General features: G+C 50.7%; 5 protein-coding genes across 5 annotated transcripts; 2 read left to right on the forward strand and 3 right to left on the reverse strand.

The window, feature by feature from the left end:
• Window positions 1-479: 479 nt before the first annotated feature.
• Window positions 480-2,373, reverse strand: CH63R_03065 (uncharacterized protein; the record flags this gene model as incomplete). The annotated part of the gene is made up of 3 exons (XM_018298040.1): window positions 480-1,519; window positions 1,578-2,291; window positions 2,367-2,373. 3 exons carry the CDS (start codon window positions 2,371-2,373, stop codon window positions 480-482), a joined length of 1,761 nt encoding a protein of 586 aa, XP_018162856.1.
• Window positions 2,374-3,172: 799 nt separating this feature from the next.
• Window positions 3,173-6,874, forward strand: CH63R_03066 (Tetratricopeptide repeat domain-containing protein; the record flags this gene model as incomplete). The annotated part of the gene is given in 8 exon segments (XM_018298041.1): window positions 3,173-3,255; window positions 3,312-3,540; window positions 3,607-3,978; window positions 4,028-4,214; window positions 4,228-4,305; window positions 4,374-5,850; window positions 5,902-6,579; window positions 6,634-6,874. The coding sequence occupies 8 exon segments, from the start codon at window positions 3,173-3,175 to the stop codon at window positions 6,872-6,874; spliced, it is 3,345 nt and encodes a 1,114-aa protein (XP_018162857.1).
• Window positions 6,875-7,173: 299 nt separating this feature from the next.
• CH63R_03067 (Haloacid dehalogenase-like hydrolase) lies at window positions 7,174-8,238 on the reverse strand (the record flags this gene model as incomplete). The annotated part of the gene is made up of 2 exons (XM_018298042.1): window positions 7,174-7,990; window positions 8,219-8,238. The coding sequence occupies 2 exons, from the start codon at window positions 8,236-8,238 to the stop codon at window positions 7,174-7,176; spliced, it is 837 nt and encodes a 278-aa protein (XP_018162858.1).
• Window positions 8,239-9,784: 1,546 nt separating this feature from the next.
• CH63R_03068 (Protein kinase) lies at window positions 9,785-10,284 on the reverse strand (the record flags this gene model as incomplete). Its single annotated transcript, XM_018298043.1, has 3 exons — window positions 9,785-9,943; window positions 9,996-10,106; window positions 10,183-10,284. 3 exons carry the CDS (start codon window positions 10,282-10,284, stop codon window positions 9,785-9,787), a joined length of 372 nt encoding a protein of 123 aa, XP_018162859.1.
• Window positions 10,285-10,746: 462 nt separating this feature from the next.
• Window positions 10,747-11,100, forward strand: CH63R_03069 (uncharacterized protein; the record flags this gene model as incomplete). The annotated part of the gene is made up of 1 exon (XM_018298044.1): window positions 10,747-11,100. The coding sequence occupies one exon, from the start codon at window positions 10,747-10,749 to the stop codon at window positions 11,098-11,100; it is 354 nt and encodes a 117-aa protein (XP_018162860.1).
• Between the last annotated feature and the right edge of the window lie 1,531 nt (window positions 11,101-12,631).

A 12,631-nucleotide genomic window follows, 5' to 3' on the forward strand; every position in this document is an offset into this window, starting at 1 on the left:
TAAGGCTACTACAGATGGAAGGCTCAGTAGAGCCTTGCCAGCGAAAACAAAAACTCCTGTCTTCTCGCATTTTAAGGATCCAGTTCTTTCGATCGGTGTTGATCTCCTCCTCTTCCTCTAAGAAGCAGACTTGCCCCTTGCGACAGTGGGCGGCGGAGTAGAGCTAAGTGTCTAGGACGAAGCCTGCAGCATTACCCTCGTTGCAGCCGAGCAGGTAGTCAAGTAGGTAGTCAAGCCAGTCAGTAAGGCCTACCTCTCAGAACCTAAGTGCCCTTCGTGTGCATTAAGCCCTCTAATTAAACAGTAACACACAGCGGCGGACAGCACCTGGCAGTTACATCTATTACATGAAACCAGGTTAACTGAGCTTGCAAATCATATTATCAAAGTCTTGAATGCACACCTCTGTCTTACATCATAGTGACCTTAGCTCCTTCTCATCATGTCTTTGATACCACATTGCTTCAGAGTTATAGAGGTCATACAATATAAACAGGATCTTTCTCACCTGTTCCAGCCATCATGCTTCGTCTGAAACTGAAACATTGCTTCCAGAGCCTTGCCAAGAACCGTCGAAGAGCGTCAAAATCCCAAAGATAAAAGATGTAAGCAAACGCAGTGATTGGAACACACAATATAAAGAACCACCAAAATCTTACCGTACTCTGCTGAAGGAGATCAATATTCATACCAAAAACGCTGGTGCTAAAACTGAGAGGGATGAAGAGTGTGGCAAGAAGTGTGAGCTTCTTAAGCCGCTGTGACTGCTCGATGGCCTTGCTGGATTCTTCAACTGAGGCTTTGCCCATTGCCAAAGTTATGCCCCGATCACACATTGTAGACAGATCGATACAACGGGCATAGAGGTCTTCATAGTCTTCCAATAGGCCCTTCGGGCTAAAAGCGCCGTCGACGTTGCTAGGCCCAACAATCTTGGCAGTCTCGTTATCGGAGCTATGCCGACTCTGAGACCTACCGAGGTTCCGCGCTGTTTTGCTTTTTGGCATTGAGCTCTCAGACTTTACTTCATGAGACCCTTGGTTACTTCGCTCAGCTAACTTGCGGAGTGCTCGAGTGCTGTCTTTTAGCTGCTGAGCATGCCTATTCAGAATGTTGGAGAAATACTGAAAAGTGCTAAGCGCGTCGGTTGAGACTCTTTCATCCATAGAGTTCATCTGCATTTGGACTCTGGATTCCATTAGGTTCAGAAACTGAACCTCGGAGAAAGCAGCATGCGCAAATAACGGGATGCACATGGAAAGCGGATCTTGAGGCGCGTGACGGGCAAGATCGACAAGCGCAAGAACTGACTCGTACTGTAAAGGAAGGACGGTCGTGCTTTGAGGCACTTCGGCAGAAGTGTTTGCACCTGGATCCAGGCGATTTTTGGTATTTCGAAATGCCATCTTGTGATGATATTGGAGGACAGGAAGTGGTGTAGCCTTGGATTCGAGATGAAGCGTCCATGGTCCCGGTGGTGAATCCTCTAAGGGTTTGCCTTGGTCCATCCAGACAATAACTGCATGCAAATATTAGAAACTTGATTTCTAATCATGAGTTGTGGCAACGTTTCTTACCAGCCCATCCTGCGTCCGTCTTTGTGATACAAAGTGATATCCACTGTTCGATCACAGAGAAGCGAGAGCATATAGTGGAGTATTCTCGCACCAGGGAGTCTCCGCAACCGACCTTGTTGGACCCAAGTTGCTGTACTCTGTATGCTACCAGCTCTTTGGCTTGATGCGCCCGCTGCGACTGGAGATCCTGTCCTCCAAAATCATCGCGATGGAAAAGAGTGCTGACGCAAAGTCGAAAAATCTTGTCTGAGGAGCTGGTTAATGATGGAAAGCTGTAAGCATGTCTGTCGATGCTCGCTGAAAGAAAATCCATGTGTCGCTTGAAGAATTCCGGATCAATGTTGTATTTGCTCCCGATAACCGAAACCCATGATGGTGATATAAAACCCCGGATGAAAACCAGCTGTCCCGAGCCTCGCACCGGAGCAGAGGGGGCGGCGTAGAACTTTGCGTGTTGCTCGTGGCAATACTGTTGCATACCCCAGTTTCTCTCGCTACTGTTGTACATTACGACCAGGACGTGAGTCTGTTCGGACGCAGAGGCGGAAAGGGTGGCATCTTCGCTTTGTTCTCCTGGGCAGAGAAGGCTGCGGTCTTGAAGCACTTGAAGCAACCACTCCCCGAGGTCGACATAATTATTGCCTGGGAAGGCAGAGGTGCTCGAATAACGCCTCGAGAGGGAGATGATTGCCCGAACATAATTTTCGGGTGTGACTGTAAAAAGAGGACTCGTTAGGGATCTGAATCGGAACACAGGATACACTGCGACCCTAAGTGTGGACTACTTACCCTGCATGTTCTATCGCGGTCTGTTATGACTATGGTCCTGTCGTGATGCAGGGCATTTAACTGCAGGCACTGTTCTGCTGGATGTTCGCAAAGCTAAATAACCAAGACTTCTCAGCATTTAGCTTTGGCTAAGATTAGCATCTGGGTAGCTTTACATCCGCCCCCAACAGCAGCCGGCTGCAGGCGCGCATCGCAACGCCTTGTTGGCATCGCCCGGTGTGGAAGAGGTGACCAAAAGTCCTACCAATCACGAATGGTGGTCGCGCGGGCCAAGACCCCTGTTCCACGCAGACGCCGGCAGCAGGCGGAATCGGGCATCTAGCGGGGCTCCCTTCAATCGTACGAGGGTGGATCCTGTTTGTGAACTGTGCGGGCCGCAATGCTATATTTGATTGGCGCGGGTCGCGAAAGCCTGATGGCCTTTGCATCAGCCACCTGATGCAGTTGCTGTTGTTGCAGCGCATCTACATGAACAAACGAAGGGCTATCCTATCACACCAGTCTGCTGCCTGGAGAAAGCCTGGCGGCCTCTGCACTGGCAACCTGATGCAGTTGTTGTTGCAGCGCCTCTACAGGAACATAAGAAGGGCTATCCTATCACATCAGTCTGCCGCCCGGAGAAAGAAAGTAGAGGGACATGGTCCTGTTTCGTGGCCATCGCAGACCTACCAACAACCACAAAACACCGTCTCCGCAGCTAAACCCCGCATCCTCAGCATTCTTAAATCCGAGATGAGCCATTCTCACTATCCTCGTTCTCCCCTCCTGCCGGTGCCTCTCAAACTTGGCTCAGTGCGGCTCTAGTCATGGCTAGTCCAGCGAACTTCGTGAGCAATGGCCGTCTTCAAGTCCTGCAGGAGCCAGTCGATGCTTCTCAGGATGGCGTAGAGTAAGAAAGGCACGCTCCGACGCTCAATTCACCATCTTTACTTACCTTCAATCTAGCATCATCCTTGTTCCCGGCACTGGAACTGCCCCGCCAGAGAACTGGCCGTTTGCAAGCCGAAAATGGCTCGGGACTCTACCCGGCTCTGGTGCTGGGGCACGCATTCTTGCGTACAAGTATGCTTCGCCACTTACAGGCACGAAACCTTCGTGGGAATCAATCCTGATGCTAGGTTATGACCTCCTCCAACAATTGAGTGACGAGCAATTTCGATCTGCCTCAGATCCAGTAAGTGAAGAATTCTCAAGTGTCCCCTTCCAGCTGTTGGAATGTTGACCGACATGTTTACTTTAGACCGCCAACAAGCCAATCTTAATGGTCTGCCATAGCTTGGGTGGCGTAATAGTCAAACAAGCCTTGTGCGTTGCAAACAAACAGTTTCCTCGGTATGGACCAACTGTCAATGCCATAGCTGGCATTCTCTTCCTCAGCACTCCACATCGCTATGGCGACAAAACTACAAGTTTGACACGGTTTCGAGACATCCTGGAAGCTACCAGCGGTAAACCCTTCAAGATTCCAAATGCCAACGTCGAGGAAGAAGGCGCCGTTTTGATCGACCTTGCGGATAGATTCGAAGGCATCTCGTTCCGCACACCCATATTGTCTGTCTATGAACTGAGGGAGACCAAAAACAATTCAACACCATTGCGCTCGAAATACCAAGTTAGACATTGATCCTTACCTGGGCCCCACGTGCTGACTAGGATTCCAGTTTGTCTCCCGCGAAGCGTGTTTGACCCACGCTCCATTGGAGACAGTTATTGGACTCAATCTCGATCATCACGAGACCTGTCTCTTCACCAAGAGCAGGGGGGCCGAAGGCTTGACAGAGCTCAACAAATTTATCCACAACACTATGCTTGACGCTAAGCATCTTGTTGCACTTCGGCTCAAGGATCGTAAGTAGGCAAGTTACAAACTGCAGCATGATGCTGATGGTTCTAGAGGAATACCAGTACGCAACGACAAGCGCTTACTCGCCCACGATGAGTGAGCTACCACTCAGAGGTGAACTCAAAATCATTGTTTCGCAAAGTCTCCAGACTGATGAATATTAGTTGAGCTGCAGGAACTCACCGAACAGCCCTCGAATAGAGCAACAGAGGGAACATCTTCCTCGGAATTCGAGTTGGTGCATCCTGTACCAACATATGCTGAGACTCAGAAGCGCCTTCACTTGCCCTGCTTTCTCCTCAACACACATGCAGCAAATGAGGAGTTTTGCGGCCGTGAAGATGTCCTGAAGCGCTTAGCAGCTGAACTCTTGCCCTCAAAGAATGCAGTGACAGCATCAAACACTTCCCTGCGACAATTCGCACTTTGCGGGTTTGGCGGGATTGGAAAGACGGAAATCGCCCGCGAGTTCGCTCGACGCCACAAAGATTCCTTCGACGCGGTATTCTGGGTGGTTGCGGATGAGGTTGCCAAACTTGACCATCATTACCAGCAAATTTCATTGGCACTAGGACTGGAAAATCCATCAGAGTGTAAAAGCCAAGTCGTCAGCAGAGAGACTGTGAAGGGGTGGCTTTCCAACCCTCAAAAGCATCTATCGGGGTCGGACGAGGTTGTTCAACCCGGTCAAGCTAGGTCAGAAGCGACATGGCTGCTTGTTTTCGACAACGCAGATGACCCAATGATGCTGGCGGACTACTGGCCTCAGGGCAGTGGATCCATTCTCATCACCAGCCGCGATCCACTGGCTAAAAGCATCTTCACGAGAACGCCTTCTGGCCTTGACCTTGGTCCACTCACACGACAAGAGATTCTGTATCTATTCCACCATCTCACCACGGCTTTTGACGACCCAGAAGAAGACACAGCACGACAAATCTCCGATGCATTTGGTGGTGTTCCTCTGGCCATTTCCCAGATGGCAGGTATCATCCGTCGACAGGACCTCACTTTATCCGAGTTCTTCGAGCTATACAAGGATCATGAAGAACATGCCAGCCTTTACGAGACAAAGTTTGATACCAATTTGGTCACATATCGGCATTCTCTATCCACTGTTTGGGCATTCGAAAAGCTGAAACCCCAAGCACGACAGCTGTTGGAGCTGATATCTTTTCTTGATCCAGATGCCATTGCAGAAGATTTGTTAATGCAGGCATGGGTCGAAGTGCTCTCCAATAATGGTCCTCCATTCAAGAAGAGTCAATACATTGAGGCCCGAGCTGATCTACTTCAGTCCTCTCTGGTACAAAGAGACAAGTCACGGCAGCAGATATCGGTTCATCGCATAGTCCAAGATGCGATCTTTGCAACGATGGACATCGCGAAGAAACGGTCCATATTCGGCAAAATCGTCAGGGTTCTTTGGGCAGAGTGGCCCTCGGCCATGCCCAAACCATCAAAGGAACCAGAGCTGCCCCAGCCCAAATCAAATGGCGGCAGGCTAAATATTGGAAGGTGGCCTGTTTGTGCGGCGAGTTACCCTCACGTCCTCAAAATGCACCAGCTCTGGCCAGCCATTGCAGATCCATCGGAGGCAACCAGGCTGCATTTCGCGAAGCTATTGAATGAAGCTGCGTGGTACGCGTACAACACCCAGCCATCTCGTTGTTCTTAATCTAACATAACCAGGTATCAAAAAGAGCGTGGATGGACGAAAAACTTTGATGGCTTCTTCGAGACTGCACGTAAGATCGGCGAGGCCTCAGCACACGCAGATCGGGATTCTTTACTTGCAGACATCTACTTCTGCTTGGGATCTATTGCTATGGATGCAAGCGACTTCGACACGAGCCGCATATATAAAGAACGGTCTTTTGACCTGGTTTCTCAAATTTGTAAAAGTTTGGGAACTGCAGACGAGCGACTTTACCTCGCCTATGCAGAGCGAGGGATCTCAAGAATTCAGGATGAACGGTACGAGGAGGGTGAAGCCGATCTCAAGGAAGCGTTGCGGATTCGCAAAGCTCTTGGCAACTACGTGCCCCGGTCGGGTGAGGCTAATCTGAGCTGGGCTCTTCTTGCCCAAGGTAAGCTTGAAGAATGCAATGCACTTCTTCTGGAAAGTTTGGCTGGCAGAGAAAGATCCCTGGGCAAAGATGACAGAGAGTCTGTCAGGACTGGACTCATTCTCTATGCTCTTGGCAACCTCCGAGCTGCGCAAGGCCAATGGAACGAGAGCTTTGAATACCACCAGAGAGCATGGCGCCAAATTCGCGCAACAGTGGGCGACAAAGATTTTTACACTGCAACTATCACCCATAAAATTGCTGAGCACCTTACACGACAATGTCGGAGCGAAGAGGCAATGTAAGTGCAGCAGCCACTAGCCACTGAGTTGCAAAAGTTTCTGACTCTCCTTAGTGATATGTTTAACATGGCGCTGAACATTTGGTCAGTGGATCCGAACGCTCGCAAGAACGAGATTGCTCGCACTACTTTCTTCAAGGGCAAAGTCTTCGAGGCCACAGGCAAGGCGCAAAAGGCTTCCATTTCCCTCAAAGTTGCCAGTCGTCTAAGGAAAGAGATAGTCGATGATGATCGGGATGTGAGCAGCTTGACGACGAGGGACTTTGATGGGATCGTTTCTTTCTGGGCGCGTTGATGGGGGTTTTCCTTTGGAGTTTTCATCACAATCCATTGAGTCCTAGTGTATATCATAATAATAAAACTGCTGATCATATCTCTCCTCACTACTCGGTGTTTCCTATTCTACAACTGAAAAGTAGTTAGCTAGATTTAGTTGTATAACTCAAACATTCATGACGCCCACTGCTAGTCGGTGGATAATTGGTTTATTTCCTGACCGTTTTCTTTCTGCAATACATATCCATCCTGACAAGGACAGGACTCTATTTTCTTGAAGAAATACCAAGTCAAGACCGGACCTGGCTGAAGAAACACTCAGGATGACATGTTGATTCCGTACTTCTTGTAATCAAAATGTCCCAGGCTCGGCATGCTTTCGGCCCAGCCATCATCAGTCTCCCCTAGCTGCCCATCATCTCCGAGCCCGAACATTCCCGACCTCGCAGCCAGCACGTCTTTTTCTCTTGCTTCATATTCAGCCGCCACATCCCGATGCGGCACCCAAACAACTCTCATCCCGGCGCGTCTTCCCGCTTCTACCCCAGCCACACTGTCTTCAAACACCAAACACTCGTTAGGTTGTATTGATCTCTGGCCAGAGCATGCCACTGAGTTGATAGACTCTAGCGCAAGTAGGTATATGTCAGGGGCTGGCTTCCCTCGGCCCTGTCGTACTCTCGGATCGTCACCCAAGATCCGCCTATCGGCCTGGAAGTTGTCAAGCAGCCGTTTCGTCTCCGGTCTACAAGTTTTTAGCTTATAGGTATCAGTCTTGGTGCTGGATGCCAATGCCAGCTGAATTCTTTCCCCAGACGAAGCACTGTGCGCACGACTGAGATTGGACAACAGCTCTTCCGCGCCAGGAAGCGGCTTGCACTCCGGAAAGTGAAGTCGCAATTGTTCTTTCAATTCATGAGCGAATTGCTGGCGGGTTACAGGTAATTTTGCCCAGTTGTGGAATACATCGCCGTTTGTCGAGTCCGGGACGCCCATGAGTTGGGCTCTAATTGACTGAGTAAAGGCCGGCCTTCCATGTTTTTCAAGAACATGGTTCGTGCATAATGTGATTATGTCTTCAGAGTTGATAAGCAGTCCGTCCATGTCGAAAATGCAAGCGCGAATTGCGGGAAAGCTAGCGGCAGTCTTTATTAGTTTTGAAGTCAGGGGAAGGGCTCTCATGTTATCCACCAGTTACGTCCATGCTAGAGATCATGTGTCAGGCGAGCGCAGCAGCTAGCAATATTGACCATATTGGTTTATCGCCCACTCAGCGAGCATAGGTTGTATGCATGACTTGATTATACAATAGGCAAGTCTGACATCATGTGATAATGAAAAGAAGAAGAAAACAAGATCTTACTCTTTCTCGTGGGAAGCCATGTATGCTTAGATTGCGGAACAAGTGCCAGATTTTGTCCAAATTGACGTTGCCGAGAGCAAGGGGAAACGAACGGGGGGGGGGGGGGACTGGGGTCATGAGTTTTAAATCCGTCAAATTTCTTGGGGTAAAGAATTGGGATCTTGCGTGACGGATGGGAGAACTCAAGGCTTCAGCTCGCACTCGGAATAAACCGCCACCGTCAGGGGCTGCGCCAGTTCTAGAACCTGCACTGACCGACTTGGCCAATAAAATTGTGCATAGCCTAAACTAACATGCGATGCGTTGTGTTCAATCGGGTCGTTGATCAAGCATCCATGCATCCGTGAACACGAGCATCGGAGGAACTAGCCGGAGTCTCCCGCTAGTGATTTGAAATATTGTGCTTGTTCAAGGAGGTAGTCAAAGTAGAAGGGATGAACATAGGAACAGACAGATGGCGGCCTGTCACGAAGCGCAGTCGTGAGGGGTAAGAAGGGCTAGCACCGGCCACCACTTCTCCTCACATGCATGCACGTGGAGACAAACTGGTCAAACCCCTCAGCTGAGTGGCCGAATCCCCATCACATCGAGCAAGCGAACAGCAGAGCATGATAGAACACTGAAAAGTAAGTCAAACAGACCAGGGCGCCTAGTGATGGACATGCTTGGTGCACAGAACCGATACCGTCAACAGGAGTTGAAGCGAGGGCAATCTCATCAGTGAATTTTACTCGTGCTTAAGAGCACCGGAGTGCACACCAGCCCATGCTCGCCTTTCCGACAGCACAAGCAACCGGAGACGCGCAATGAAGGTCGACATGAGGCCAGCGAGAGGAGATGGGTCGGCCGATGTCCCTGTATCTACTGACAAGTGTGCTTGTAGAGTACTGTGTCGTTTATGCAGCTAGATAACCACGTTAGGCCCTGCCTCCTGGCAATAGACGAGTCTCATGCAGCCCAGCTTGAAGAGGTAAATGGTCGCCGCCAAGCTGTGGGAGAAGGACTTGGAGTTGAAGAGATGGCATCATGATGTGGGTGAAGACAAACATAAGGACCAGTTAATGGCGACAATTGAGAAGAGGGGTAGGCAGCCGGGTCTCAAAGTGTGGTAAGATCAAGATCAGCACTACATTGTCCGACCCCTTGATGAACAGCCGCCCCCCCAACCCCCAACCCCTTTATTTGCCGGGGCACTATGTTCATATCATAGGCCACTTGCGACGTACTGGGGTTTTCCGAATCCACCATCTGTTTACCAGGCAAACAAGATGCTCATCATGCTCACCCGGCAGCGGGTGAACCAACCGCATCTGAGTGATGTAGTGGTGACAAGAATCATGAGTCTTCAGGTGATAGACCGGAAAAGACCACGGTGGTGGGCATCGACGAGACAAGTGGACTGCATTTCAGACACTCGGCAGGAAACGAGGACAGCTCAAGTGTGCTCTCTGGGCCTTATCTGAAGGAAGGAAGAGCAAATGATTTGTTTTATCTGACAGAACTAGCTTGATGACAATTGGCCCTCTACGAGTCCCTCGGGAAGTCAAACGCATATCATTCTCCAGTTCAAGGTCTGCAATGGCGACGACGGGACAGAAAGTACCACCGAAGAAAGAGCGTGGTTGCCGTGAAGACGCCAGTAACATATATCCAGATGTAGCCTGAAACCAGTGACTTACTGTCATCGTCCGGCGACCAGTTGAAAAAGGTCATGGAGAAAAGTGTCTGTGACTCCATCAGTCACGCTTTCTTTCTGTTCGAAAAGCGATGGACTTACCGCAAAGAATGTTCCTGGCAAGAATATCATGGTCAATAGGGCGATGGATCGCATTTGCCTAGAATCTCTCCCAGTCGCTGTGGCAATATCCACGTTTGTGCCGCCTTGTGCCTGTCGTTACAAAGCAGGGTGTCAGTCATGAGTCTGGTACAATATGGTACACAAGATCAGTAGTTGGGAAACCAACCCATTGCGTTGCAATACTCATCCCTTCCACGCTCATGGTGCATTCTTGAATCTTGTCCTCGTACTCCTCAATCAGTGCACGAAGGCGATCTCGAACCAGCATACTCGTGTGATCCAGCTTCTCACTGTCTGCCCCCTGTTCTTCGTCCGCTGACTCTTTATCGCGAATCGAAGCTCTGGTGCCCCCGTGCCATGTAGCAAGGCTATCAGAGCCAAAGCACGTCCTCTTCCCCAGAATTAAGAAACAACCGGAATCTTAACTCGAGAAGAATGGTCTAAGAAAGCTAGCAAGCTCGACTCTGCTGGAACTTAAGCAGCAAGTTGAATTCTCTAATTTCTGATTATGCTGTATATCAACTCTGCGCGACGGAGGCAACCAAGACTGCCGCGGTCTACTTCTTCTTTGTCGAGCTCTTCGAGCTCGTTTTCTATTTCTAGGAGAGCCGATTGAAGATGCAATAGGTCAACTGACCCCGGCAAAAGTTGGAAGATCACGTTCCATGTCGTCCGCGATCTGGCCCACAAGGCCGTTCTGGGGAACGACTTGCTCATGGGTTCCGAAACCATGACCAAGCATCGTAACCGGCTCAGCAGGCTTAAGAGGACCATTCGCATGCTTCGAGGCCTTCCAATGCTCTCCATGAACAACATCGGGGCCGTCACCCAGCGTCTGCAGGGTGTGATCATGGGCGACGCCATCGAGGCGCTGCCGGATTCCGGGTCGGAGCCGAACCTGCTCTCGCTCGATTATGTTGTCCGCCGGGATATGCGCGAATTGATTAATACGAACAACATCCTCATAATACAGTTTGCGAACGGCACCGTTCAGAAGACCATGAGCTCCATGTGGCCGAACTGGGCGTATGCGAGCTCGACGGGCGACGATGCCGACGACGAGTGGTCGGAGCACTTTGTGTAGTTCCACGTCCTCGAAGGATGTGCATACGACGTTATATTAGGCCAGGACGTCCTCGAAGACACGGACGCTTTCGCCACACATGAAAAGTCGTTCAAGGACGTCATCACATGTTCAGAGCCGTCGGGGCTCAATTTAGTCACTTGGGCTTCCGAGGATCACCATGGACAGGCACTACTACCCGGCGCGAGTGGTAGCTCCTCCAGAGACTGGCTGAGAATAGGCCGGCAGCACCGCTCACTCTCACGCCCTTCAGCAACGGATGAGAGTACACAGGCACCGTCGCCGCTTCTTCCAGATCGGCTCCTCCGGCTTGGCCAGGAAATGCGGCCGGGACCATCAGGGTTAACTTCTGCAGGTCTGAGGCATCACAGGCGGGAAGAGCTTGAACGCCGTGCGGAAGCCGAGCACAATTACAGGCGGATGCCCCGCGGGCCCCAAAGAGATGCCGCAGTCGCCGAAGAGGAAGAATGCCAGCGCCGGTATGACATGGCTCAGCTCCTGCCGCCAATCTCGGACGTTAGCTCAGAAAGTGACGGCGGCCTAGTCACCACTAGCTCTGCCGTCGGGGCGAAGTTTGTTGACGGGAGAGCCGACCCGGGCCGCGCAGCCTCAACGAGGGAATCGCTCGGAAAGAAACTGGGCCGGCTGCGGTATGTCTTCCTAGGCGGTAGCGGGCGACACTCTGTTCAGGGCGATGTCAGGGTTGCGGTACAGAGAGGAGTGGTAGGATAAGGACATGACTGAAGACCCGGGATGTTTTCGTTGTGACTTGCGTCTTTAGCGCACGGTTTGAGAAGGAGGACCCCTATACATGTTTTGGCCGAAGGCTTGTAGATCTCTACGAAGAGCCCAATGTCGTGCCCCGGTCTCTGGAATATCCTCGAAAGGTGATTTCAGCCTAAGGGCGGGGAACTCTGTATTGGGATGGTCATTATAAGGACTGGCTGACGTCTCCCAAAAATTTTAGGACTTTGTACAGAACAAGTGCCATCGATGAGTTAACCAAACTTGTTCGAGTCTGTGGTTGTGTCTCCGTTCAAAGACACCCTTCACTACCGAAGCTACGCTCTGGAAGTGGCCTCTATGACCATCCAACAACTCGCAATTGCCACTATCGGAAACAAGTGACAGATTTACTTGCAAGCCCATTCCTGCTTGGTTGGCGTGTACAGGAGCGAGAAGTGCAGCGGCTCGAGCTGAATCGAAACTAGTCCCCCCGCAGATTCTGTGCCCTTTTCTCGCGCTGTGCTTCATCCAAAGAGATAAACAACCGCCGAGCACAAATTGTATGAAGACCCGTCACGGCTTCCAGCAACAGTCCACCAAAAAGGCCCCCCAATGCCCAAAAGACGCGGCGATGATTGTTGGCCCATCCGACAGAAACAAGCGAGTACACCGCACTGATGCCGAACCCCGTGATTGCAGCAGTATAGTAGATGGCCGGAACTTCGGCCGCAACGAATACAAGGCAGGTAACCATAAAGACAGATAGAGGTGCAGTAAGGAAGGGTAAAGCTTCCAAAGAGACAAA

This window comes from Colletotrichum higginsianum, chromosome 2, assembly GCF_001672515.1.
Source record: "Colletotrichum higginsianum IMI 349063 chromosome 2, whole genome shotgun sequence".
Lineage (NCBI taxonomy): Eukaryota > Fungi > Ascomycota > Sordariomycetes > Glomerellales > Glomerellaceae > Colletotrichum > Colletotrichum higginsianum.